Source organism: Bufo gargarizans, chromosome 1, assembly GCF_014858855.1.
Source record: "Bufo gargarizans isolate SCDJY-AF-19 chromosome 1, ASM1485885v1, whole genome shotgun sequence".
NCBI lineage: Eukaryota > Metazoa > Chordata > Amphibia > Anura > Bufonidae > Bufo > Bufo gargarizans.
The window spans coordinates 95883794-95910472 of NC_058080.1; the positions used below are offsets into that span (position 1 = coordinate 95883794).

At 46.1% G+C, this 26679-nt stretch overlaps 1 protein-coding gene across 1 annotated transcript; it reads right to left on the minus strand.

Annotated features, from left to right (window-relative positions):
• On the minus strand, positions 1 to 26679 carry FBXL5 (F-box and leucine rich repeat protein 5). The gene is made up of 11 exons (XM_044296784.1): positions 26479 to 26679; positions 14834 to 15049; positions 12540 to 12635; positions 12184 to 12367; positions 10348 to 10530; positions 9310 to 9435; positions 8837 to 8994; positions 8678 to 8760; positions 6274 to 6981; positions 1388 to 1536; positions 1 to 310 (listed from the first exon to the last, which is right to left on the minus strand). Exons 1-11 carry the CDS (start codon positions 26560 to 26562, stop codon positions 234 to 236), a joined length of 2064 nt encoding a protein of 687 aa, XP_044152719.1. The 5' UTR covers positions 26563 to 26679; the 3' UTR covers positions 1 to 233.

Genomic DNA, 26679 nt, shown 5'->3' on the forward strand with positions numbered 1-26679 from the left:
TTTCAGACAATGAAGTTTTATTAAGCGAAAACTGTGACTACACAGGACAGCTTGCTCAAGACTATGATGTACTGTACGCTGCTCAATTTCTCAAGGAAAAACTCCATAAGGATCTCAAAACAGGTATTTTTTTTCTTTTTGTTTTTTTTTCCCCCACACAGTGTGTGATAGAAAGGTAAAGTGCATGAAAGAATGGCTGCTCAGATGAATGGGAGAAGTCAGAAAAGAACTGATCATTCACCAGATCGGCAGCAGGCCCGAAAACCGCACTGCAGATTCTGGCATCCGCTGGCCGTGTCAGCATGAGGACCTGCATGAGAACACAACGGTGGTGAACAACAGAGACCATCAATAGGTTTACACAAGGAGGAAAGTCATCATTAACAGTAAGGCTACTTTCACACTAGCGTTGTTGGATTCCGGCAGGCAGTTCCGTCGCCGGAACTGCCTGCCATATCTGGAAATCCGTATGCAAACGGATACCATTTGTAGACTAATACGGAAAAACGGATCCGGTATTTATCTTTTTTACATTTTTAAAGGTCTGCGCATGCGCGGACCGGAAAACTGGATCCGTTTTTCCGGAACACTTGAAGCCAGATCCGGTATTAATGCATTTCAATAGAAAATAATGCAAGTGTTCCGGAATTTTGGACGGAGAAAATACTGCAGCATGCTGCGGTATTTTCTCCGTCCAAAAACTGTACAGTGACTGAACTGACTACATCCTGATCAGATTTCTCCTTATTCAGAATTCATTAGGATAAAACTGATCAGTTGTTTTTCCAGTATTGAGCCCCTATGATGGAACTCAATACCGGAAAAGTATACCGGAAACGCAAGTGTGAAAGTACCCCAAGGGCTTCACACATACATAGACATGGCTATATAATATAGGAGGGATTCTAGGACACTTTCAGGAGGCCACACCTATGTTTTTACGGCTGATAACCTGATTCACATAGGAAAAACTGAGACTTCCCCATTAGGGTGTAATTATAATTCAAAGTGGTGTGTCCTCATAGTGGAGACCTGACGACATGGCCCAGCGGCTGCTCTTTACATCCATGTAACAGCACATTAGGTAGGTACTAGAGACGTAATGTATTAGCTACATATCTGCACTTTAATGAACTTTCCAGTCGTAATAAGGCACCGTGAAATGGACTGGAACATGCTATATACGCTCTGAAGAGCCCTGTATACAAAACGCTCCTGTAGCTGATGACGGCTCAGTCATTTCTGGATAGTTTTTTGTATGATGCAATATAAACCCTATTTAGCGCTTACATAGACACCTCAAGAGGCTCCTGACAATATGAGCTCCATTAGAGGTGCAGATCATGGACTACCTATATACAGAGGGCACCCACACAATCCACGTTACCATTGATGTTGTCACAGTAGTAGAAGTGCTCATCATTAAGAGAGGGGCATGCTGACACCAGATCCTGTAGACCAGATCCAGTCACATTGAGACATCCAGAGAGATTTAGATGTTCTAGGTAAGGTAACCCTCCGCCCAAGGTCAATGCCCTGTAATTACACCAAACACACAATTAGCACGGTTTCATAATGAGATTAATAAGACGTGGACATTTTGTAATCTGCTGCTCTCTGGCCATTTTTTTTCTTCTCCTCATAAAAACAGACCTTAAAGGGAACCTGTCACCAGTTTTATGGTGTCCTAACTAAGGGCAACATAAATAAGTGACTAATTCGCTTAGCAAAATGCTGGGTCACTTTCTTTAATTGACCCAGTCAATCTGCCAACATCTTGTATTGAAAAGCTCCAGCTGATAATGATGAGTCCTGAATATTCATGAGCTCCTGACTCTCTTCACCCACCTGCTGCTGATTGACAGTTATTTTCCATAGGAATCAGCAGCAGGTGAGCAGGGGAGTGGCTATATCTCTGGATTAAATAAACGCTGGACTCACTGACATCACGCTGGACTCAAATCAGCTCATTAGCATGCGGCATCTTTGTGTGTATATTATGAGGTAACCATCTGTCACCAGTATGTGAATACATCTAAGGTACTTTTTAGTAGTTAATGATTGTATATAATTAGTTAGATTATAATCAAATATCCACATGACAGGTTCCCTTTAAAGGGGTTGTCCAGGTTCAGAGCTGAACCCGGACATGCTCACATTTTCTCCCAGGCAGACCCCTTACGAGCATTTCATGCTCCGATGCTCCCCTTTGCCCTACGTTGAAGGCATTATTTGGAGATCCGGTGACTGCTAGACAGAGGCTTCTGCCTAGCAGTGAGCCCGGTGACATCACCGGCACTAATGGCCAGGCTATAGCACTGCCCTAGCCTGTAAAATGGCTAGGACAGCGCTAAAGGCACCCGTCAGAGCCGGTGACGTCACCACACTGCCAGGCGGAATCCTCTGCGTAGCAGTGTAAAAAACAAGCAAAAAAGTCCTTAACCCCTGCATCAGAATGTCTTCAGTTCAGTCTTTTTGACTGATCAGGCAAAAGATAAAACCGCAGCATGCTACGGTTTTATTTCCGGCCAAAAGAACTGAAGACTTGCCTGAATGCCCGGCATTTTTTTCCATAGGAATGTATTAGTCCTTACGCAGACTGGTAAAAATGTGAAAAAAAAAATGTAAACTGATCCGTTTGTCCGGACAGACAGATCCGTTCTTGCAATGCATCAGTTGGCATACAGAACTGCCTGCCGGATTCCTCTGCCGCAAGTGTGAAAGTAGCCTAAAGGGGATGTCCTTTCAGAACATTTATATATGTCCACAGGATATGACAAATGTCTGATGCAGGACCCACATCTCAAGAACAGAAACACAAACCCATCACATGCTGCTCTCTATATTCGCTATTGAACTTGCGCGATCGGCTATTTTCAAAAGTAGATTAGATTAATGTAGACCAAACCATCAATTTTTGCAGACCAGCAAACTCCTAATGCTTGCGCCTAAGCACAGTCTGAGGTGTAGCAGGGCGCCTCATCTCTCTCGTGAACAACCTACTAACCAAAAGTACCGTAGAAGATGGGGTAGGCCAGGCTACAACACTGGTGACCCTTCCTTACAATAGGCTATCAAGAGGTAATCTGTGGGGGTCCCAGCCAAAACAAATGTAGTGAACACCGTAGACCCTTCAGTATTTATCTGCTGCTTAGTCCCGTATTTGGGCACATTTATAATGTGCAACTTCACAAATCACTTCAGTAGCTGGGTAGCATGAAAGCATTTAAAGATGTAAGGTTCATAGAAGTTGTCATTTTGATAAGTTTGTTTCAGATAGTGGCAATGTTCGCCCCTATGAAAACGGACTCATGAAATTCCCCCAATGGCTCGTATGTGTAGCCGTGCACGGTGCTGGAGTCCATAATGGGGCTGAGCTGTAGTAGCACCATCACGGTGGCGGTGCATTCATGATCACTGACACAATGAGAAATCCCTCTGCTCTGGATGGGAACCCCGAAAGCACAAAGGGTTGTGCAGTGGCTTAATACTGAGGACCTATCCTCAGGATAGGTCATCAATATCAGATTGACAGGGGGACCGACTCCCCGATGGTTTATGCAAGCGCCGCTTTCTCTTCTAAATGACCTATGTGCTGTCTCCTTTGCAGTGCAATTACAAAATATTCACGGACGGAGCAGTTGTAATTAGGCCTTGTTCATATCTCCATTAGGAGATCCAGCACAGAGCAACCGGATCCTCTATTTTACCACCAGATCCCCACTGACTGTAATGAGGTCTGGCAGTAATCCGGCAGCTTTCCGGCATAAACGCAGTGTTTTGGCTGGACAAAAACCATTGCACACAATAGTTTTTTTTTGTCCAACTCACAGCCGGCATTTGGGCCGGAACATAATGTAGATGTGAACAAAGTCTTGCTGAGCTGCCTCTATATAGTAGACGACACACAGGCAATTTTGAAGAGGAAGCCAAAGGCTGTCCGGGCATGCTGGGAGTTGTAGTCTTGCAACAGCTGGAGGCACACTGGTTGGGAAACACTGCCCTAAAGAACCTTTTTCAAAATGTCATCTTTCAGTCAGCATACGATCAGCTTTTTCCTGAACTGATCAGACATTTGCCAAGTCCCTCTGCTAAAATAACGCCCCGCACCCCTCTGTACATCGATGGGACATGTGCTGTACATTAACCCCGCATGCTCAACCTGCGGCCCTCCAGCTGTTGTAAAACTACAACCCCCACAATGCCCTGCTGTAGGCAGTTTGGGCATGCTAGGAGTTGTAGTTTTGCAACAGCTGGAGGGCCGCAGGTTAAGCATGCCTGATCTAAACCATAAAGGCGATAGGATAAATATGTGGCACACAGAATATTCTTTGCAATTTAAAAGGTAATTTTATTTAGTCATTTTCCCAATCTAGGTCCAGATATCCCTTTATCTGACCACAGAAACTCCAAGCCGCTGAAGAAGGTCCCTATGGCCCAAAACGTTCGGCTCATATATGGATAGTGGTGACGCAGCATTTAATTTCCTATAAACTGTATCATGAATCTCCTATTGTGAAAAATCACTAAATAAAATGACCTTTAAATTGCAAAAGAATATTCTGTGTGTCACATATCTATACTATTGTTGGCACCGGGAAGAGTAAAACAGTGTGCGGTACTCCATTCTCTAATATAAACCATAAAGGCGATCACCCTAATTATATCCATATAGTCTTAATATGAAAGTCTGGTCAGGGTTTATGGTGGTGTCTGAGGGCTGGCTGAATCTATTCCTGCCTCCTACACCCAGCGGTGTAACTGGCACATGGCTGGCAGCACAATCCAGTGTTGGGGAGGATTTAGCAGGTGTCACAATGATGAGAAAAGCTTTTACAGCTTTGATTTAGAGCAGAGCAATCATCTGACTAATGCCATGAATGTCTATCCTCCTCATAATAAACTGTTCCAGAATGCAAGGTGTCCTACTTCACCCAAACACATGTCTGAAAGTTAAAAAGGGAGGTTTTGCTTCATACGAGACAGGATTTTTACTTTTCTAGCCATCCAGACACTTCTTGGAGTCCTTAGTGGGAGCAAGAACCTCTGAGTTAAAAGGGTTTTCCAAGACTTTTGTACTGATGACCTATCGTTTGGATAGGCCATCATTATCTGATCGGTGGGGGTCTGACACCCGGTGTGGCGTAAGTGCTGAGACCCCCAACCAATTGCTAGAATGGGACGTTGCTACTGTCAAATTAAAAAGTTGCAAATTATGGCACACACCATATTTGAGACTTAGTTTTTGACTCTCCATTCCTCTCGCCACTTTTCAAAAGTGACAAGCGGAGTGGGCAGTGCTTAGTGGGAGGGGTGAGGCCTCCAGAAGCCCAACAGAGTTACAATGGGTTATGCCAGAAACTGGTATAAGTGATAATTCAAATATGCGCCAGCTCATAATTGGTATAGATTTGAACTTCTTGTGCTCGGACTGTCTGAAGAGGCCTCTGCCTGTTTGTACTAGGACTACCGTTTGTCATGCTGGTGTTAATGACTGTTTTTTGTATTTCTGCCCCGGTGATCTGGATTTGTCCTGGTCTTGTAAGACTCATCTCACAAATCTGTGGCATATTGCTAGGATAATTCACCGATGTCAGATAGGTACAGGTCCGAGAGGTAGCCGCAAAGCAAAGAAGAGCGCACCTTCCATTCAATTCTACAAGGGTTTCAAAAAACCAGAGCAGGTGAGCTCAGCTATTTCTGGAACTCTTCTGGAAGTGAATAGAGCATGGCCACCTCTCCAGGAGTTCCAGAAATAGTTAAGGCCAGTGCTAAGCTACTATCGGCACTCCCATAAAAGTGCACAGTGGGCGCGTACGTGCTGTGCCTCCTCGTTCGCTTTGGTGGCTCCGTCCTAGAGACACTTATAGAGGCAGTAGTGCCGCGGCCTTCTCGCCGTTTACCGCAGGCCCAGTGACGTCACGACTAGTATCAATGGCCTGGGCGCGGCTAAGCTCTGTTCACTTAAATGGAGCTTAGCCCAACCCAGGCCATTGATACTAGTCGTGATGTCAGAGGGCCTGCGGTAAACGGCGAGAAGGCCGCGGCACTACTGCCAGCGCAGCCGTCTTCTCGGACCCCCACCGATCAGATGCTGCTGATCTATCCAGAGGATAGATCATCAGTTTAAAATAACTGCAGAACTCCTTTAACTTATACTTCTAATGACATATTAATTGATCACTGCAAAGCAGCCATAAATGTTCATGATGATGACAATGTTCGAGGAATCAGACAGAAAATGCTACAGGAAGGAAGTAATGACCCACTGACCTGAGACCATGATCGGTGATCTGATGGCAACCGGAAAGGCTGAGTAACTGTAGCACACGTGCAGCACTGGGCTCAAATTTTGCACTCCCAGAGAAAGAGTCTCTCACCTCTGACTGAGGAGTCCTTTTGCCACTTTTGCACAGCGCAGAGGTCTCTGGGAGTGCGTGTATAGTCCTTAATTTTGCTCCAGCAGAACAGAACGAATGACCACAATAGGAATAATCATCGGCCGGATACCGCTGCTGCCAGCTACAATTAGTCCTTGTGCCAGGCATTGGCTTCCTGCAACACCCATTAGTGAAACAATTCATATTGGAGGACATCTCCAATACACAAAGTCCATCAGTATTTCTATACTTCCAGTCGGCAGCATCTTCAATGTCACCCAGCCTCTCTGAATGGAAAATCCAGAAAGGTGACGACGGATAGCCATCACAAGGGTTAGATCGAGTCCATAAGTCTTCAGAAAGAAGTCCACACTTGCCACCGATGCTCTGCATGGTGTTAGCCCTCATTCTGTTGTTCATTTCTTTTCTCCCCCAGGCGGAGTGAGCATTTTTGTTGTTTCGGGAACATTTCAATAAATGTTTCCTGTAAGAGGGTAGCAGGCCAAGTGCAAGACTCAGCCTTTCCAGCGTTATGTCGCTGATCTTATCACATCCTGACAAGTCAATGTGATGAAGGTTCTGACAGCTGCCAAAATACCACCTAACGGAGAAAATTAAATTATTAAAATGTGAAAAGATTTTTTTACATTATAGAAAAACAATACGATACTAGATCATCTGTAATCACCTATGTAACACATCTGTTATCGGTGCAAACCAGGGAGCGAAGTTAGGACATGTGCACACAGCGTTCTACTTTGATGGACATCTTGGACACAAAAACTACATACTACACAATATGCTATTTTTGGTGATTGCCCAATTCAGGCTAGGTCCACACAAGTGTATTACGGACATATCGAGCATCGTATTTCATCATATATCCCTGGCATGCTACAAGTTTGAGTCCGTAAACTTGCGGTTGGGCTGAAACTAATGAGTATATCAGTATGAAAACTTCTGTGGACCTGGCCTTAAAGGGTTTGTACCATCAGATTTTGCATATGTAGCTAACTGACACTAGCGATGTGCTAGTGTCAGCAGTACATAACAGTCTTCTTTGTTCACTTCTGTCTGCGGACGTTCAGCTAAAAACCATACTTTTATCCATATGCTAATGAGCCTCTAGGTGCTTTGTGGGCGTCAATTCAGCACCTAGAGGCTCCGTCGACTGATCATTTTCGCCGCCCATGTAGTTCTTCTAGCCCGCCCTACTCCTCTTGATTGACGTCCGATTTGCCTGCATCTGTCTAAATCCCGCGCCTGCGCTTCTGTTTTCGCCGCAGGTGCAGTGAATGAATGCTGCGCTCCTGGTGTCGGCTTCCTCACTGTAACGTAGTCAGCGCAGGCGCGGGATTTAGACAGATGCAGGCAAATCGGACGTCAATCAAGAGGAGCGGGGCGGGCTAGAAGAACTACATGGGCGGCTACATATGCAAAATCTGATGGTAGAAACCCTTGAATGTAAAAAAGGTATAGCCATTAAAGCAGTTGTCTCACTTCAGCAAATGGCATTTATCATGTAGAGAAAGTGAATACAAGGCACTTACTAATGTATTGCGATTGTCCATACTGTTTCCTTTGCTGGCTGGATTCATTTTTCCATTACATTATACACTGCTCATATCCAGGAGTTATGGCCACCCTTAATTCCTGCAGTTGTGGCCGTGTTTGCAAAGTATAGGGAAAAATTGCCGGCCTAGGTGCACTCTGGAAAAATGAATCAAGCCAGCAAAAAAGGCAATATGGGGAATCACAATCCCGTTAAGCGCGACACCAATGTTGGACCAGCTGTCTGACCTCTAGCTCCAAAGACAACTAGAATGAAGCGGCCTTTGCCTTTTTCCCTCTGTGATACATTTCTAACTACTACTGAACTGGGAATTGCATCACAGTCTCATCCACACAGCTAGGTTAGTAATGGCGCTGGTCCAGGAAAAAAATAAAAATAAAAAGAAGAGCACCGCAGCCTCTTCGATCAAAGCACTGGTGGTGGTACCAACAACTCTGAACAGCCAACGTGTGCACATATATTAGGACTTTCTGAAACCTGCAGATCTGCTGTTTGCTGGTAACTTACAAAATCCCAGAAGAGATCCATCTACAAATCATTCAAGACTCAGGTTACACAGAAAGTACCACTGAAAAATGACACGTCCGTCAAGTTCAGCTGTTAATGGTCTGAGACACTTGAGATTCTGTCCAGTGTGTGACAGTAACTTACAGGGCTGACATGTACGTTTACTATTTGCATAGATATCCATTCTTATTTTCTACAGCATATTCCGTGAACATACCCATCAAATGCAGAGTCTGAAATATCTGTCTGTGTAAGATCCAGGTGTTCCAAATTGGGGCAAAACTCAAGCATCTGACGAATCTATAAAGGCAAAACAACAATTATAGACTGTGCTTAAGCTACTGGCCCATACCCCTGCCTGTGTAAATATGCGTACCATCTTACTGCTAGCTGCTGAACTGTACGCAAGGACAAGCGTTTTCACCGACTGACCAACATGGGGGAGAATATACTGGATTAAACCATGCAGTAACTCCTTTTCTTGCTGTGCCACAATTACAGAAGAAGAATAACCCTCATCATCTTCAGGTTCCTCTGTAAAAGTAAGAAACACATGATGAACAACGGTCATGAGAAACCTGTCTGCAGTACAGGGTTAAAGGGGGTTTCGGAGATATTTTAACTGATGACCTATCCACTGGATAGGTCATCAGTATCTGATTAGTGGGGGCCCAACCCTCCGGACCCCCACTGATCAGCTGTTTGAGAAGGCTCTTGCAGTAGCACAGCAGCCTTTTCTCAACTCACCAAGCACAGCACTGTACATTGTATAGCGCTATGCTTGGTATCGCAGCTCAGTCCCGTTCACTTCAATGGGACACACAGGCGTTAAACAAGCCAGTTCCTTACCAGACTCATCGATGTCTGCATCTTCATCCCACTCCTGGTATGCACGACTTTCATCCTTTCTACTGGCGATCCAGTCCACATCTAGCTCCGTGTCAAGGTGAGAAGCTGCACCGCTGTACCAGTTCCCTATAATAAGACACTTATCACAACGTGAAAAGTAAACAAGCCAGCAAATCAGGGCGCGGTAAATATGCCGCAACGTACAGTGCCGTCTGTGCCACGCACATGGGGAAAAACACCACAGGTGTCTGCTACAGGACACATCTTATGTACCTATTCAACCTGCTCAGAAGCTAAATGCAGTCAGAGACATACACTGGATGTTACCGAGTAGCAGTGACAGAACCTGATCTACTACATACATATTACAACATATGGTGAGATGGCTGTGTCATGGCTACTGCCCGGGAGAAAAGCAGCTGCCAGCATCACTAGCAGTACTCCTCTTTCACGGGAACAAAGAATTTGGCGCAGAAATGTAATACGCTCTAGAAGTGCTGCCACCAGAACACTGGATCGTCAGTCAATGTCATGCAAATTGACGGGCTGAGCTGGCATTTGTCTAATGGGCATGGACAGCCTTAGACTAATACACTGTGAAAGACAGGAAAAGGAAGACTGAAAGAACGGCGGGTTTTACCCAGGTCTCTACATACCTGCAAAACAGATGAGGGGAAACAGCTTGGATATTACAACAAAGAAGCTACACAATAGTCATTTCCAAAGCCAAAGCATTAGTGCAATAAAGCGCAATCTACCTGCAGACACCCGCCGCGGTTTACGAGCTTTGTCAGCACTAAAACCACGTTAAGAGGCCATTCGTGAAACAGATTTAAAATCTGCACGGAAGAATAGCAAAGCAGATTCCCATGCAGTTTTTGCCTTGGAATATGTGGCAAAATCCACGTGCAAGAAAACAAAAAATAAAAATAAATGAACAAGCCCTAAAGCTCCAAACCTGGACGGTTGCTTTAGGTAGATTTGGTAAAGAGTTTGAGATGTGAAGTGTGGCAACCGCTCAACACAGATGTGACTCACCTCTGGCCCACAGCACAGGATACAGATGTCTCCAGAGAGATCCAGCCTTGGCCAGCTGGGCCCATTTACTGTTCACTTGACTACAGCAACACAGCTCCTGCGGATTAAGGTAACTAAAAATTTTCAGCATTACCTCCGGAGGAAGATGACAAATGGATGTTGTGCTCGGCTGAGCAGCTGCCTCTGGAAGAAGAAGACCTCGTAAATAACGGAGAATGTACTGCTCCACTGACGTTATACCCTGTAGCTCTATGCTGTAATATACAACTACTTATGTATCCGAATATAGCAACTTACAACGCGGAAAGGGAACGGTTAACGGGAATCTACCGCCACCAGTGCCCTCTAGCTTACACGCACCCTATCCCAGACATGCTTTTGTGTGCCTTTTTAAGATCTTTATTGCCCCTGAAAACCATCTTTAAATTGGTATGCAAATAAGCAGAAAAGAGGCAGTATTCATAATGGAGCCCAGCCATTCCCTTCCGAGTCCGTGCCCCCGCTCCTCCACTCTTGCGCCTTTGAGGTCTGAGCAGTGTCGTCATCAATTGCGCTGCGCAGCCTTTCGGTGCTGCCTATAGAAGGGCCCAGTAGTATAATGAATCTCAGCGGGCGTTTCTTTTTCTCAATTCATTTGCTTTTATTCCATAGATGGATAAATTGAAGGAAGCGTTTCGGCCCGTCCAGCCTTTATCAGCTGAGTATTATAATACCTCTCACACACTTGTATAACAGTTAGTCCTTCACATGTAGCGACGTCAGACGCCAGGCGCATGTCAATCAATCATGTGACGTATATAGACAATCATGGGAAGCGCAGTGGCTCAGTGGTTAGCACTGTTAGGACAACATCTGCATGGAGTTTGTATTGGGCTTTTGTGGGTTCCCTGCGGGTTCTCCGGTTACCTCCCACACTCCACAGACATACTGATCGGGAACTTAGATTGTGAGCCCCATTGGGGACAGGCCGATGCTAATGTCTGTAAAGCGCTGCGGAATATAGTAGCGCTATATAAGTGCATAAAATAAATATAAAACAAAACATATCAAAAGTAAAAATCGCAAAATAAAAAAACAATACCGACAATACTGCTAATTCAGTGGTTCATCGCAGGTTTCCCGTCTGCAAAGAAGAAACAGTCATTTGATGTATGGAAGGGCCCAGACAAACACAGCGGTGAAGTGCGCCTGCCTGAGCAGTTGCTTGATGACATTGTGAAAGGAGGAGGGGGGCTCTGACTCAGCTGTAGTTCGGGGCAATAAAGGAACACAAAAGTATGTCTGGGAGAGGGTGTATGTGGGCGATAGGGCACCAGGAACAGTTTAAAATGTGTATTGGTGGTGACAGAGCCCCCTTTAAAAGTTTGGAACGACACGCAGACATCGCATAACATGACAGCAGCTTGTTACAGTCCCGGGCAGGGATTCGTGCATGACAGATGAATGCCCGTTATTCAGCTGCCAGTGAGGTAGGCACAGTCTGGGAGGAACACTAACTCAACCGCAGTTTCACAATGTTCCATAAACACATTGAGCAATGCTGTTGCTAAATTCAGGATTTTACTAATCGGAGGTCACGTGTAGGACAGAAAGATTTCTTTCAGTTTCGAAAAAAGCCGACAACAAGGTACGAGGAGGGAACCGCATAGAGGAGACACATGAGAGGTTAACGACGTGTGGTGGTGCTCTTGGGTCCATACTGTGCTATTCCACAACCAGAAAGCACCAGCTGTAATGTAGGAGCCAAAATTATTCATAATAGCTACACCACAGAAAATGTAGATATTGGGCACACAGATTACACACACCCTGTGGTATGCCGGTGGCAGGCCTTACCCTCCTCTGACTTTTCATCCACAGAATACTTGAGCACCTTGAGCTCTTCAGCCTCAGTCCAGAGACTAAGCCCTCTGAGAAGTTCTGTGGGGTCTTTCTGGGAGCAGTGCTGGGCGATCACCATCTTTTTAATGTCCTTGAGCTCATCATAAGTGAAGTATTCCATCAACATGGGCTGAAAAACCTAAGAGAAGGCGCCTTTAGTCTACAGACATACACCTGATGCTCAAAAACCAGGGTCCACAAGTGACTGGTAACAAGGTGGTAGGTAATACCCTTCCATCTAAATAGGCTGGTCAAAGGGACAATTAGTGTACAGGACCCTCACGCCAGGCTGCAGACCACCGCTCACTCACCTCCTCCTCCTCCTTCATGTGAGGAATGAAGTCGCTGGTGAAAGCCTCCAACCTCTCCTTCAGCTGCTGCGCATAATTCAGCTGCTCGTATTCATCCTGAGAGCACAGAACAAAGACCCAGTGACAACACCTTATCTGCGGCGCATAAACTGTTAAATCTGTCAGCGCAGCAAAACTAGATAACTTTTACAATAGACTAGAGCTGTCTGCAGGCATATGGGTTATCGTGAGGAAATCTCTTCCAGGACGGGGTGTCACAACCTCTGCACAATCTCAGACTTCCTCAAAATGTTCTAGTAACGACATTAACCCCTCACTGAAAATATGGGGGGGAAAGTCATTTAATTATAGTGCATTATGTGATCCTTTTAATGCACTATGACTTTCCATCCTTCACCTGACGTTGGGGGAAAACATGAATCAAACAGGTTAAATTAATCGTGTCCCATCCTATCCTTTCTGAAGAGCCCCGCAGCTGCTTACCACCTTCCCCTCCAATTCCATATTTCTTTAAGGCCTCATGCACACGACCGTATGTATTTTGCGGTCCCCAAAAAATACGGATGACATCCATGTGCATTCCGTATTTTGTGGAACGGAACAGCTGGCCCCTGATAGAACAGTCCCATCCTTCTCCGTAATGCAGACAATAGGACATGTTCTATTTTTTGCGGAACAAAAATACGGACATATGGAACCGGAATGCACACGCGGGCCCACTGAAATAAATCGTTCCGTATACAGTGAGCAAAAAAAAATACGGAACAGACACGGAAAGAAAATAGGTTCGTAGGCATGAGCCCTTAGCCAAAGGATCAACTACTGCTGATGTGAAAGCATGGATCTCCCTCTAGCGTTTGAGAAAGCACTGGGAGTCGCAGTAGCGCCGTGGCCTTCTCACAGCTGAGCCTAGGCCAGTGATGGTGAACCTTTTAGAGACCGAGTGCCCAAACTGCAATCCAAAACCCACGTATTTATCGCAAGACAACAAGTGCCAACAAGACAATGGTATATCTTGCATGTCCTTTATCATCTAGTTATAATAGCCTGCCTACATTCAGTGCGATGCCTGTGCTGATGAATGGCAGGAAAAGTTTAAGGCATATTGGTACACCATAGACTTTTTCTAGGGTGCGGGTGCCCACAGAGAGGGTTCTGAGTGCCACTTCTGGCACCCGTGCCATAGGTTCGCCACCGCTGGCCTAGGCCATGTGACGTCCCTTTCATCAGTCACAGAGCCTAGGTGCAGCTCAGCTCCATTGAAGTGCATGGGGCTGAGCATGATATCAAGCATGTGCTTGGTGGGCAGAGAGACGGCTGGGGCACAACTGCGAGCACCAATGCCTTCTCAAACAGCTAATGATGACCTGGATAATTAAAAGAAAATCTCAGAAAACCCCTTTATTGGAAAATCAGATGCATTTGAATGTAAGGGCAGTCATGTGTGTGGCTCCTGCTACACTGAAAGTCTATGGGATAGGTAAGATAGTGGAGCACTTTTACACACACGTGTGTATATATAGCCTGTTAGGGCACTTTCACACTAGCGTTTTTCTTTTCCGGCACTGAGTTCCATCCTAGGTGCTCTATACCAGAAAAGAACTGATCAGTTTTATCCTAATGCATTCTGAATGGAGAGTCTTCATGTCGCCGTCCAAAATTCGGGAACACTTGCCGGAATCTGCATTTTTTCATACTGAAATGCATTAATGCCGGATCCAGCCCCGAGTGTTCCGGCAAAACTTATGCGGCATTGCAGTTGCACAGACCGCAAAAAAATGTGAATAAATAAATAAGAGCCGGATCAGTTTTTCCGGATGACACCGGAGAGACTGATGCGGAATTTCAATGCATTTGTCATACGGATCAAGATCCTGATGCGTCTGACAAATGCCATCAGTTTGCATACGTCTTGACGGATCCGGCAGCCAGTTCTGGCGATGGAACTGCCTGCCAGAATCCTCTGCCGCAAGTGTGAAAGTACCCATAGAGTCACACACACTGCTTACATCAGTTTATTGTGGCCAGATGTCAGCATATGGTCTCTACACACGACGGCCAACCCGGTTGCTGCTTTCATTTCCCAAAGGGCCTCTGAATATAGATGGAAGCGAGCTGCCCATCTATTAAAGGGGTTGACCCCTTTAACTGGTTGGACATTCGTTTGAAAAGCCGCATGTAATATAACCTGCGGTCACACCAGAAGTGGCCTTCTATATAAAAGCGAATCGTCTTCATGACACACTCCCCTCTGCTGTGCTGTACAGCCCGCAGACACGCCGTGGGAAGCTTACCTTCACGTTTTTCAGCCCCTTTTCAAAGAGGACGAGCATCTCGGAGAGCTTGTTGTCGGAGTGCACGTTGTACACGGTCTGGCTGCGTTGCTGTAACAGGCCGATGATGCACTCGTTCTCAATCTGCTCGTGCATTTTGAACTCCTTGAAGGTCTCGTACAGTGACTGCAGCAGAGCCCGGAAGTCATTGTTGTTGGAGAAGTTGGTCTTGGAGAGCTGCGAGAGACACAAGACATTAGAAATGAGGCTGGAAATCCACATCAGCATGTAGAAGACGATATAAAAAGATAAACTGTACCAGAAAATGATAACTACATAAATTACCGATAATAGGAATCTCAGTGTGAATATCTGAATACATTTGGGAGGAAACGTGACTATAACCTACGGCCCAGATAAACACTCTCCCGGTTTCTATTAGAAGGGCCAAGTCACCCTGAACAAGCAGTCTGATGAAAGTCCCATGGCTGATTGCATCAGCTTCACCTTTATTAGAGACGACAGCAGAATTAATCACCGACTTAGGCTTCATGCACACGACCGTATGTATTTTGCGGTCTGCAAAAAACACTGATGACATCCGTGTGCATTCCGTATTTTGCGTAACGGAACAGCTGGCCCCTGATAGAACTGTTCTATAGTCGTCCGTAATGTGGACTATAATAGGACATGTTCTATTTTTTTGCAGAACGGAAATACGGACAAACGGAAACGGAATGCACACGGAGTAACTTCCGTTTTTTTGCGGACCCATTGAAGTGAATGGTTCCACATACGGTCCACACAAAAAACAAAATGGAACGGACATGGAAAGAAAATAGGTTCGTGTGCAAGAGGCCTTAGGGTCCGGCTACACAGCGACCATGGTCATGCCACAGCTGTCGAGCCCAAGGATCGCAGTGTACCGGTGCCAGCACAGAAATAAATGGGTCACAGTGCGACCTACACTTGTGCAACCACAGCAACCCTAGAACTGCAAAAAAGGGTTTGCGATTCTGAGGTCGTGGCAAACGCGCGAGTCGCACTGTGGCCCCATTCATTTCTACGCTGCGATGACCAAGATCTCTGTGAAGCCGGATGCTCGGGTTTAGGTGGCTGTAGATAGCTTGTGGTAAATTGTGGGGTCAAAAGAGGACAACTTAGCAAACCCAGACAAGTCTGATCAATGTCAGCTGACTTGAGGGTCTGATGGACAGATGCTTCCTCTCTGTCCAGATGGAAAATAGCAGAGAGGAAGCATCTGTCCATCAGACCCTCAAGTCAGCGGTAGTGTAGAAATTCTGGCCCAGATTTACCAAGGTGTCCACACAGAAAATCTGTCTAAAAAGTGGCACAATTTGGCACATCTATGGTTTCTATACTTTTTGGCGGGACACGCTCAAATAGGGGTGTAGGGTGCTAACGTTTCTCTGTGAGCCTAAAATGTGCAATCTTGAGCCAAATTTCACCACATTTCTGGTGTAAAAAGTAAGCCAACCAATAGCTGGTATAGAGTCAGACAAAGGCGTCTATCCCTGTGCCCGTGATGAATCTCTAAACTGCTTTGCTAAGCTTACTCCATCTTCAGGATTAGTAAATCAGGACCTGAAGGTTGCTGCTGCAGTAAGCTACCTCCCCGCCAGAGGCAAGGCTATGGGGACGGGACTATGGGGGGAGCCATTTTGCCTGAGGTGTTGCAACAAAAGTACCAGGGATTTCGTTTTTCGGCAGGCGTCTGGAAACTAAGGGGTAGATAGTGATTTTGCCGGCAGATTTTCTGATTAGAGGAGGGGATGTGGAGGCATCTAACTATAAGAAATACTTCTCCAACCAGAAAACACATAATATAGCGCTCGCTGTTCGATCGACATACACTATCACATGCATCAATCATTTCTCAAATTCAAACAATTAAATGAAAATTCTAAAGATAATTGCTCTATAATAGGCCCTTAACACGGTATATATACAGCGTTATGGGCCCGCGGGTGTATGGAGCAGGCCTCTGCAGTGGCTGTGTGCGCTGTGCGATACAGCCGGCACCCCGCCGCACTGACAGGGAGTGGCGATTGCGACGCTCCATTATTTAAACGTGGATCGTGGCATCTGTGAGTGAAGGCGGAGGGATGCTTCTGAAGCAATCCAGGCCTGCCATTGCATTCTCTATGCACGAGGCACAGCTCAGAATGGAGGGAGTAAAAATCCTATTCACCCTAATAGATCTCTATTAGGGTGAATAGGAGAGGGGATCAAAAGATCCCATGTACGAGGACCCTATGGGGGCTAAAAGTTATATAAAAAAAAATAAAAGTGAAAAAAAAAAAAACCTTTTAAAAACACCAATATAGTTAAAGTTTGAATCACCCCCTTTCCCCCAATTTTACATATAAAAATATATAAACAAGGAAAATAAACATATTGGGTATCGCCACCTCTGAAAATGTCAACTATTAAAATATAAAAAAAATTCCTGTGCAGTGAACACCCTAACATGCGATTTGTCATTTGGTCCCCCCAAAAAATTGAAAAACAGTGATCAAAACGTTGTATATACTACAAAAATAGTATCAATAAAAACTACAGTTCGTTATGCAAAAAACAAGCCCTTATACATCTCTGTAGACTGAAAAAAAAAAAGTTATGGCTGTCAGAATATAGCGATGCAAAAATTATTTTTCTTTTTCTAAAGTAGTAAAACAAAAAAAATATTCAAGCTTGGCATCGCCACATTCGTATTGAGCCGTAGGATAAGAACGTCGGGTCATTTTTTGTGCATAGAAAGCGCTGTGAACACCCCAAAAACCTTGGTGGAATTCAGTTTTTTTTTTTTTCAATTTTGCCAAAGATTTTTTTTTTCCTGTTTTCTAATACAAGATATGGTAAATTAAATGGTGGCATTAAAAATGCATCTTGTCCTGCCAAAAATAAGCCCTCCTATAGCTATGTGAATGGAAAAATAAAAAAAAGTTATAGCTTTTGGAACATGAGGAGGAAAAATCCAAAATCATGTAAAAATTAAACTATGTCTGGTCTTTAAGGGGTTAAAGGAGCTACTTGAGAAACCTTGGCGCGGTGCTCGGGCTCAGACACATACTAGGATATGTTGGCTAATCTCAATTTTAACATCAGTTTGAGGGTCTATAGTAAGACCGCAGAGTGTACCTGCCTTTGCAAATAATATTATATTGTTAAAGGATTAGTACCCTCTTGGCCTGACCTTCACTAGCTGATTGGCAGGGATCTGTCGCCCTGTATCCTTCCCCCCCCCCCCCCCCCGATCGGCTGTTCAGTGTAGCTCTGTCGTCAACGTCATAGTGGACAGCGCTCGTCACCGCAAAGCTGCTCCCATTGGAGTCCAGATCCCTGCTGATCAGAAAATGACGGGCCTGTCATGAGGATAGGCCATCTCTTAAAAAGGGCTGGACAACCGCTCTAAGTCAGAAACATGTCGACCGGTCCGGGTGCATTCCACAAATGCTCAGTCTGTGGCACGAGCAGAGGGGTCAGGTCACAGATACGCGCACACCAATATAATGGGGGTCTAACGTTCTGTGCACAATGCGTTCAGGCAGAAGGCGCCAACAGTAAAGTATAATGTGCGCGTGCCGTATACATTTTTAAGGGTGCATTGGTTACTGCCCCCCCCCCACTCACCTGAAGCCAGGGGGGCATTTTTTGCCTGGCTCCTGGATTACCAGCCTGATAAAGACACCATGGGGCGCGGCTATTTTTATTTTGCTAAGTGGATTTCCAAAAAGTGCTTAGTCAAGCAGGTGACAAGTTGCATAAAGCCTTTTGCATAAGTGAAGTTAATGCAATCCACTGGAACAGCCAGACGTATCTGAGCATGAAGGCATGGGCAGCCATAAAGAACAGGTCCTAACCTCGCCGCTTACGCAATGGAAAGATTAATGGGTCACGTAACAAACGTTTAGCAAAATAACTTTCTTATCTTCTCAATAATAAAAGTCACAAACTCCATCATCGTAACTAGCAACTAACACAAGAAGGGACAGAAAAATCCCTGGAGAGGGTGACAGAACAGCGGAGAGGACGGCGTCACCCTGTTTCTGTACCTGACCAGTGGGGTACTGGTTCACTGCTCTCAGAGGGGGTCCCAGCCATCAGACCCCCACCAATCTAACCTTCACATTTAGAATACCCTTTTAATTCAATGGAAGTAATGTCCATTATACACAATGGAAGGCGATTTTTGCTGTGGCCACCGAGTGGTTTTTGGGGCAGTGCCTTGGAGGCATGTGTTTATCCAACGCCAATAATCGGCTATGCTCAAAAAACCTTCTGGATAGCTCTGCATGGACAGCGCTAAAGCATCCAGGACAAAAATGGGAGACACCTCTTTGGGTGTCAGCCGGATTATTGGGGGGGCGCTATTTAAACGTATGCACCATGAGCTTTCCTGGAGACACAGTATGAAAGAGCCCAAGTGTGCTGTACCGACAGTACGTGTGCGGTGACACGCTAGATCCGGAGGACTGTGGACCTACTAATAACACGTCAGACGACGCACCATAAACTCAGGTGTGAACAGGCCTTTATAGAGACAATTATGGGATTACAGGACGATTATAGCTGTTTTTTCCTTTAAAAAAGTTAATAAAAGATAAAGCTGCTAAGTAAGCGGAAAACTTCAGAGCCGGACACACCTGGAAGAAGAGAGAACATACATTAACAGCACACCTCCTTAAAGGGGTTCTGCACCTTGGGAGAGTTTTTTTTTTTTTTAAGCAACCCACACCCCTTGGGCAGACGTGTGAGGGGAAGCCTACTTACCTGCTTCCCAGCACTGGCTCTCCGCTGCTTCTCTCCCCCACCTCGGCTGACCCACCTTGCTCCAAGGATGTAAGCTTCCATTGATGCCGCTGCCAGCAGCAGTGACCAGCTTCCCCCGTGTCATGTTAAAGGGGTTGTCCAGGTTCAGAGCTGAACCCGGACATACCCCCATTTTCACAGGCAGCCCCCCTGACATGAGCATCAGAGCAAAGGCATTTTCAGGAGTTCCATTGATGTACCGGGCTCTCCATGGGGCTGCCAGGCGGAGGCTTCTGCCCAGTAGTGCACCCGGTGACGTCACGGCACTGATGGGTGGGCTTTAGCGCTGCACTAGCCTGTAAAATGGCTAGGGCAGCGCTAAAGCCCGCCCATTAGAGCTGGGGACATCACCGAACACACTGCTGGGCGGAAGCCTCTGCTCGGCAGTGTGTTATTGTAAATAAATAAGCCTGTGCCCTGCGCGATCCAGCACAGGGCAAGAGAGAGCATCGGAGCATGAAATGCTCCGATGCTGATGTCAGTGGGGGCTGCCTGAAATTATGGCTATGTCCGGGTTCAGCTCTGAACCCAGACAACCCCTTTAAATGATGCTAAGGGAGTAGGTCACCACTGCGGCCAGCAATTGGCTGAAGTGGCATCAAAACAGAAGTTGATATCCTGGGAGGGCAGCAGAGCAGCCAAGGCCGTAGAGAGAAGTCGTCGGGAGCCACCACTGGGAAGCAGGTAAGTAGGCTTCCTTTCGTAGGTCTGTGAGTGGTGAGGGGTGCACAAACCCTTTAAGGCTCCTTTACACAGGCCAATGATTGGGGCAATTATTGGTAACGAGCATTCCTAGGAATACTGCTTCCAAAAAACTGCCCTGTGTACAGGAGCCACTAGCTGTCCATCACATAGCGGTGTTACTAAAGCACAGGTGCCAATGTCCAACGGGTTAGTTGTCAATTCAGTCAAATGTGTAGGAGGAATAACAGAGGAACGGCAAAACACAAGAAAAGAAGATGGTCTACAATTACTTACTAAAACAGACAGTGGAGCAGAAGACACTGAGGGGCTGCTGTATTCAGTATACACAGCACTAGATGTAATATATGGGGGGGGGGCGCTCTCATATTAGCTCACAATTCCTATGCGTCCACGTTACTTGCTGTAAATTTTGCATGGAGTAATTCTCAGCAAAAATCAGCAAGAAAAAGCGGTGCAGGTTCTTCCCACTGTGTGAATGGGTTTTAAAAGGGAAGCCGTCACCTCTGCCATGCTTCCTCTATGCCAGCAGCAGGAGGCACAGCCAGTAAGGGATCATATCTGCAACCGGGCGCTCACCCCATGTCTGATGGGAGCTTTTACTACTGAGGGATGTGCACTTACACAGCTCCACTAATACCAAGCGCCAGGCTCTGCACCCATCTGCAGTCCAAGACGTAAACTGGAGGTGGCTCCTGCTCTTCTCCACCAAGCAATGACAGATGCTACCAGTGCATACCGCCCTAGTTCATAGTGTAGAGGATGGGGGTTGTGTGTGCAGTGACGGCCATACAGCAGCTCCGATAGCTATAGTGGAGGTGGCTCTCGGGGGTTCTCCACCTTAGACAATCCCTACTTGACAATAAGCTGATCCCTGCCCCCCACCGCCTCCGGCTCTCTGCAATCAGCTGTAATTTGTGGAGAAACCTGTCAGTAAGTGCTCCCTGCAGCGCCACCACAGCTGAACGGAAGAATTACACCGTCCTTGTTCACATCAATGGGCGGTCTGTATAATGCGGCACAGGACAAGTCCTCCAGAGCAGGAGAAACTCTTATAGCCCTAATAGGGCCCCCGCTATAGTGTATGAAAAGGGGTTTCTAAATGGGACATACCTTTTAATTAATAAGGCCCCATGCACACGGCCGTGTTTCACAGCCGTGTGCGGGCCGTGGAACCGCGGCCTGGATCCCTCCTGAGAGCAGGAGCGCACGGCGTCACTGGTTGCTATGACGCCGTGCGCTCCCTGCTGCCGGCACAGTACAGTAATACACTGGTATGATCTACACCAGTGTATTACTGTATTGCGGGGGCAGCAGGGAGCGCATGGCGTCATAGCAACCAGTGACGCCGTGCGCTCCTGCTCTCAGGAGGGATCCAGGCCGCGGTTCCACGGCCCGCACACGGCTGTGAAACACGGCCGTGTGCATGGGGCCTAAAGGGGGTAGCTAAGGCCGAATGCACACAGCCGTGAGCGGTCTGTGGTGACACAGGCTGGATTCCTGCTGAGAGCAGGAGCGCACGGCGCCATTGGTTGCTATGAGGCCGTGCGCTTCCTGCTACCGCAGTACAGTAATACACTGGTATGATCTGTACTGTACTGCAGTAATAACTAGGGATGAGCGAATTGACTTTGGATGAAACATCCAAAGTCAATTCGCATAATACTTAGTTTAAAAACATTTCCCGAACTTTTCGGTTCCAAGGTACCACTTGGAACCAAACCAGAGTTCGGAAAATAGTTTTATACAGTACAAAATGATTTATGAAGTTATTATGTGAAGTCTTGCGAGACTTCGCAAAGTAATAACTTCGGCTCATAGGAGCCAATACCTTCTAATACTGTACGAAGAGCTAGATCCATACAGTCGTTAAACAAAGTATCATGTGAATTGACTTCGGATGTTTCATCCGAAGACTATTCGCTCATCCCTAGTAATAACTTTTAACCCCCTTAGGGGCTAGAACCTGGGATCTTTTGATCCCTTGTCCTATTCATCCTAATATAGATCTATTAAGGTGAACAGGATTTTCACACTTTCCCTGCTGAGCTGTGTCTTGTACACAGCACAGCAGGGAGCTTACCATGGCAGCCATGGTAAACGATCGGAGCCCCGCGATTTCACTGTGGGGGCTCCGATCAGAAGACACAAGGAGTGGCATCCCTCTGCCTTGCCTCACAGATGCCATGATCGCCGTTCCTAGTCATTGCAGCCGAGTGCCTGCTGTATTATACAGCCAGCACCCGCCACACGTATAGGGTAGGCTCACCGCAGCAGCCCACTCCATACAAGCCCTCAACCACTGTGACGTACTGGATAAATATAAAGGTAGTGTATTCCACCAATGTCAGATAGATGTGGGTCCCACCTCTGGGACCCGCTCCCATCTCCAGAACAGGCCCCCCCGAAAGCAAAATGAGAGCTCACCATGTAAGCACCCTGCATTCCAGTGCTCCAGACTAAAAAAAATTACCTAGGAGCCATTGGCTTCTAAAGTGAAAATTTTTGGAGCCAAATAAGATTTTTAGTCGACAAATTTAAATACATATATAATTATGATATAAAAAATTGCCTCATTCACACTTCAGTGTTTTGGTCAGTGATTGCGAGCCAAAAGAAGGATTGGAGCCTCCACAGACATGAGGTAAAGATCTGCTCCTGTTCTGTATTTAGAGCCGCACCTGGTTTTGGGTGAAAAATCACTGACTGAACACTGACTATGTGAATAAGGGTTCGTTCACACGAACTTTTTTGCGTTCCGTATAAGGTACCATTCATTTCAATAGTTCCGCAAAAAAAAAATGGAAGGTACTCTGTGTGCATTCCGTTTCCATATTTCCATTCCGCAAAAAAATATAATATGTCCTAAGATTGTCTGCATTACGGACAAGGATAGGACTGTTCTATTAGGGGCCAACTGTTCCGTTCCGCAAAATATGGAATGCACACAGACGTCATGCTTATTTTTTGCGGATTGCAAAATACATACGGTTGTGTGCAAGAGGCCTTATCCAATACATTCCAGAACTGTAGGGTTACCTAGCATTATAAATCAATACGATACTATGCAACCCCAGCAGTGCTGAAAGGTCAGGGCGGGTGTTCTCCATGACACGCGCTGTGAGTTCAATGCATGGAACTCGCTCGTGTGAAAGGGACCTAAAAGGGAATATATAATGAAGGGAAGGTAAGCCATTGTTTCCTTATGTGTCCTCCTGTGTGTACAGGACCTCCTTCCTCTTGTCCTTAGTTCAGCCCTTCTGTGTTCCCTGCGGCCTGATCTGCGGTGCGGGCCTGCCTCCTGTGATCCTGCCTCCGCGAAGGTACAAATCTTCAGAGCAGCGCGGTCCCCACAAGGAGGAGGCAAGGAAGTGTGCCGTGAAGGGAGGAAGCCGGGGGAGGGGGAACAGCACAGGGGCCTCCTGATAATGTACCAGCTACGGTATGCAGCCAGTCAGACTACCCAATGTGGATGCCGAAGTGTTTAGGAAGGCCGAGTATTGTATTGTGTACTGACCAGCTCGCCATCCTCACGGGCTGGATGGCAGGGAATCGGCTCTTCTAACAGACACTCCTAGTGTGGTGCGTCTGTTGAATTTTTTTTTTTTCTTAAAGCTGCAGCGTGGCGGTGGGACAAGTCGCAAATGGCGATAAGACTTAAGTCTTATCGCCATTGGCAAATTCCTTGTCGCATTTGTCAACCATTTTGGTCGCCATCTGGACCACTGCATTCACTTCTGTGACAGTTCTGAAAATAGCCTAGTGCTGGCAGACCCCCGCCAATCACTCATCCTTCTGACAGGCCATGAACTTAAATATTCTGGAAAACACCTTTAAATGGGTTGCCAGAGAAAATAAAAAAATCTTGGACACGATCCTGAATTGTCTACAATAAAAAAAATAATGGTGTTACTGTAGCCTAGGGTCCCACCCGTGTCATGGTATTCCGGCAGAGAGGTGGATAACCAGACACTGCCGGGCCCCTGTTCACTAATGGAATCGGTCAGGTTTCCAGCATGGATCCAACCATTCTGCCACAAAAATACCAGTGTGCCGCGGCATCTTCCCGCACAAAGACGCCATTCATGGCAGAAACGGGATGGACACTGATGGTGTCTGGGTAAGGGTACCATCACACTAGCGTTATTTTCTGGCATAGAGTTCCGTCCTAAGGGCTCTATATCGGAAAAGAACTGATCAGTTTTATCCTAATGCATTCTGAATGGAGAGCAATCCGTTCAGTATGCATCAGGATGTCTTCAGTTCAGTCACTGTATGGCGTTTTGGACGGAGGAAAAACCGCAGCATGCTGCGGTATTATCTCCGTCCAAAATTCCGGATCAGTTGCCTGAATGCCGGATCTGGCATTAATTTACATTGAAATGTATTGACTTTAGCCAATGTATTCCTGTCAGGAACACATCGGAGCCCCCCTGCACCACCGTCAAGGTACCTCCATGTGACATGGGTTCCTACCACTAGACTGCCTACGGTGTGTGAACACGGTCTGAGAGGTGCTAAGATACAACTTACAGCCAAGCTCCCACATACCTCCATAGTGAGATCACTCAGGCAGTGGGAGAGATGATGAGGCTGTAAGCCCCGCCTATAACAGGTCATGTGACACACCGGGTGCAACAGAATGCTACCAGCAGTACGCAATGGCACATTCTAAACATATCAATAAAAATAACTGAAATAAAGTGGCCTAAATGGGAAGAAATGATCAAAAAACCCAAACACTGTGGCGTGTTTATAACCGGGGGAGCAATTTCTCCGAATGTGATCCGTTGCTAACAGCAATCCCCAGCAGAGCTGCATACAATGGAGGATGTCGGCAGCGGACCTTACAGCCTCATCATCTCTCCCACTGCCTGAGTAATTCCACTATGGAGGTATGTGGGAGCTTGGCTGTAAGTTGTATCTTAGCACCTCTCAGACCGTGTTCACACACCGTAGGTAGTCTAGTGGTAGGAACCCATGTCACACGGAGATACCTTGACGGTGGTGCAGGGGGGCTCCGATGTGTTCCTGACAGGAATACATTAGCTAAAGTCTCAGCTCTTAACATCAGCTGTAGGGATTAGCCAGAGTTGTCAGTCGCACATTATGGTGACGCACCTTTCGCAGTGATTCATGTATTTTTATATTCGCATCCACACATTAGCCCATCTTGTGTAGGATGCCATTGTGGTGCATGTGGTCCGCTGCCGACATCCTCCATTGTATGCAGCTCTGCTGGGGATTGCTGTTAGCAACGGACCACATGCGGACGGATTGCTCCCCCGGTTATAAACACGCCAGTGTTTGGGGTTTGTGAGCATTTCCTCCCATTTAGGCCACTTTATTTCAGATATTTTTGTTTTTTACAGTGTATATACTATACATCTTATGTAATATACCACAATATATTATGTATAATTCAAATAGGACGAATGTACATGTAATAAAACATTATGTAATATCACCATACACTATATATAATGCACATGTGATGACATATTGTATACGCGGTACATAATCTAACTGCACGTCTTACACTGTATGTGCTGTAGCTGTAATACCACATCTTGTATACACTATATATAATGTACACATGATGCCATATAGTATATGCGGTACATAATCTATAACTGCACATGTAATAACACACCTGTACATTATATATCACCACATACTACACATAACGTACATGTGATGACATATTGTATATGCGGTACATAATCTGTAACTGCACATGTAATAACACACCACATACTACACATAACGTACATGTGATGACATATTGTATATGCGGTACATAATCTATAACTGCACATGTAATAACATCTTGTATATCACCACATACTACACTTTATATTCATGTACATGTAATAACACACCTGTACATTACACATAATGTACATGTGATGACATACTGCCCGTGCTGTACATTATGTAATACATCCCCATACACTATATATAGCTACATAAGACCAGTGTATACTGTGTGTGCAGTACATGATCCATGCAATTACTGTACATACATAACGTAGACACCATATGTAATGGACAGGGCCGGATAATGTATCGCACCTACACGGCCGGGCCGGTCACACTCTGCGGTCTCGGGGATAACGCAGCACATTTACCTTATCGCAGTACCGTCCCACCAGCTGCTTCATCCGCCAGTGCGGCCCGGTGAACACATCCACCTCATCCGGGAAAGGAGCCATTCTCCACTCTCCATACAGCGCAGACGGCGACGACAACGGGAATAACCCTCCAGCACTAACAACACCCCCTCAGTACAAGTGCGCCACTATGGCCTACCGCTACTGCGCCTGCGCGCC

Bases quoted from the DNA above. Each gene is read 5' to 3' on its own strand.
- FBXL5 (XM_044296784.1), bottom strand. From the start codon at position 26,562: ATGGCTCCTTTCCCGGATGAGGTGGATGTGTTCACCGGGCCGCACTGG. The intron at 12,368-12,539 runs GTGAGTGAGCGG...GCCTTCTCTTAG, and splicing joins ACATGAAGGAGGAGGAGGAG to GTTTTTCAGCCCATGTTGAT. The intron at 8,995-9,309 runs GTAAGGAACTGG...TTACTTTTACAG, and splicing joins TGCAGACATCGATGAGTCTG to AGGAACCTGAAGATGATGAG.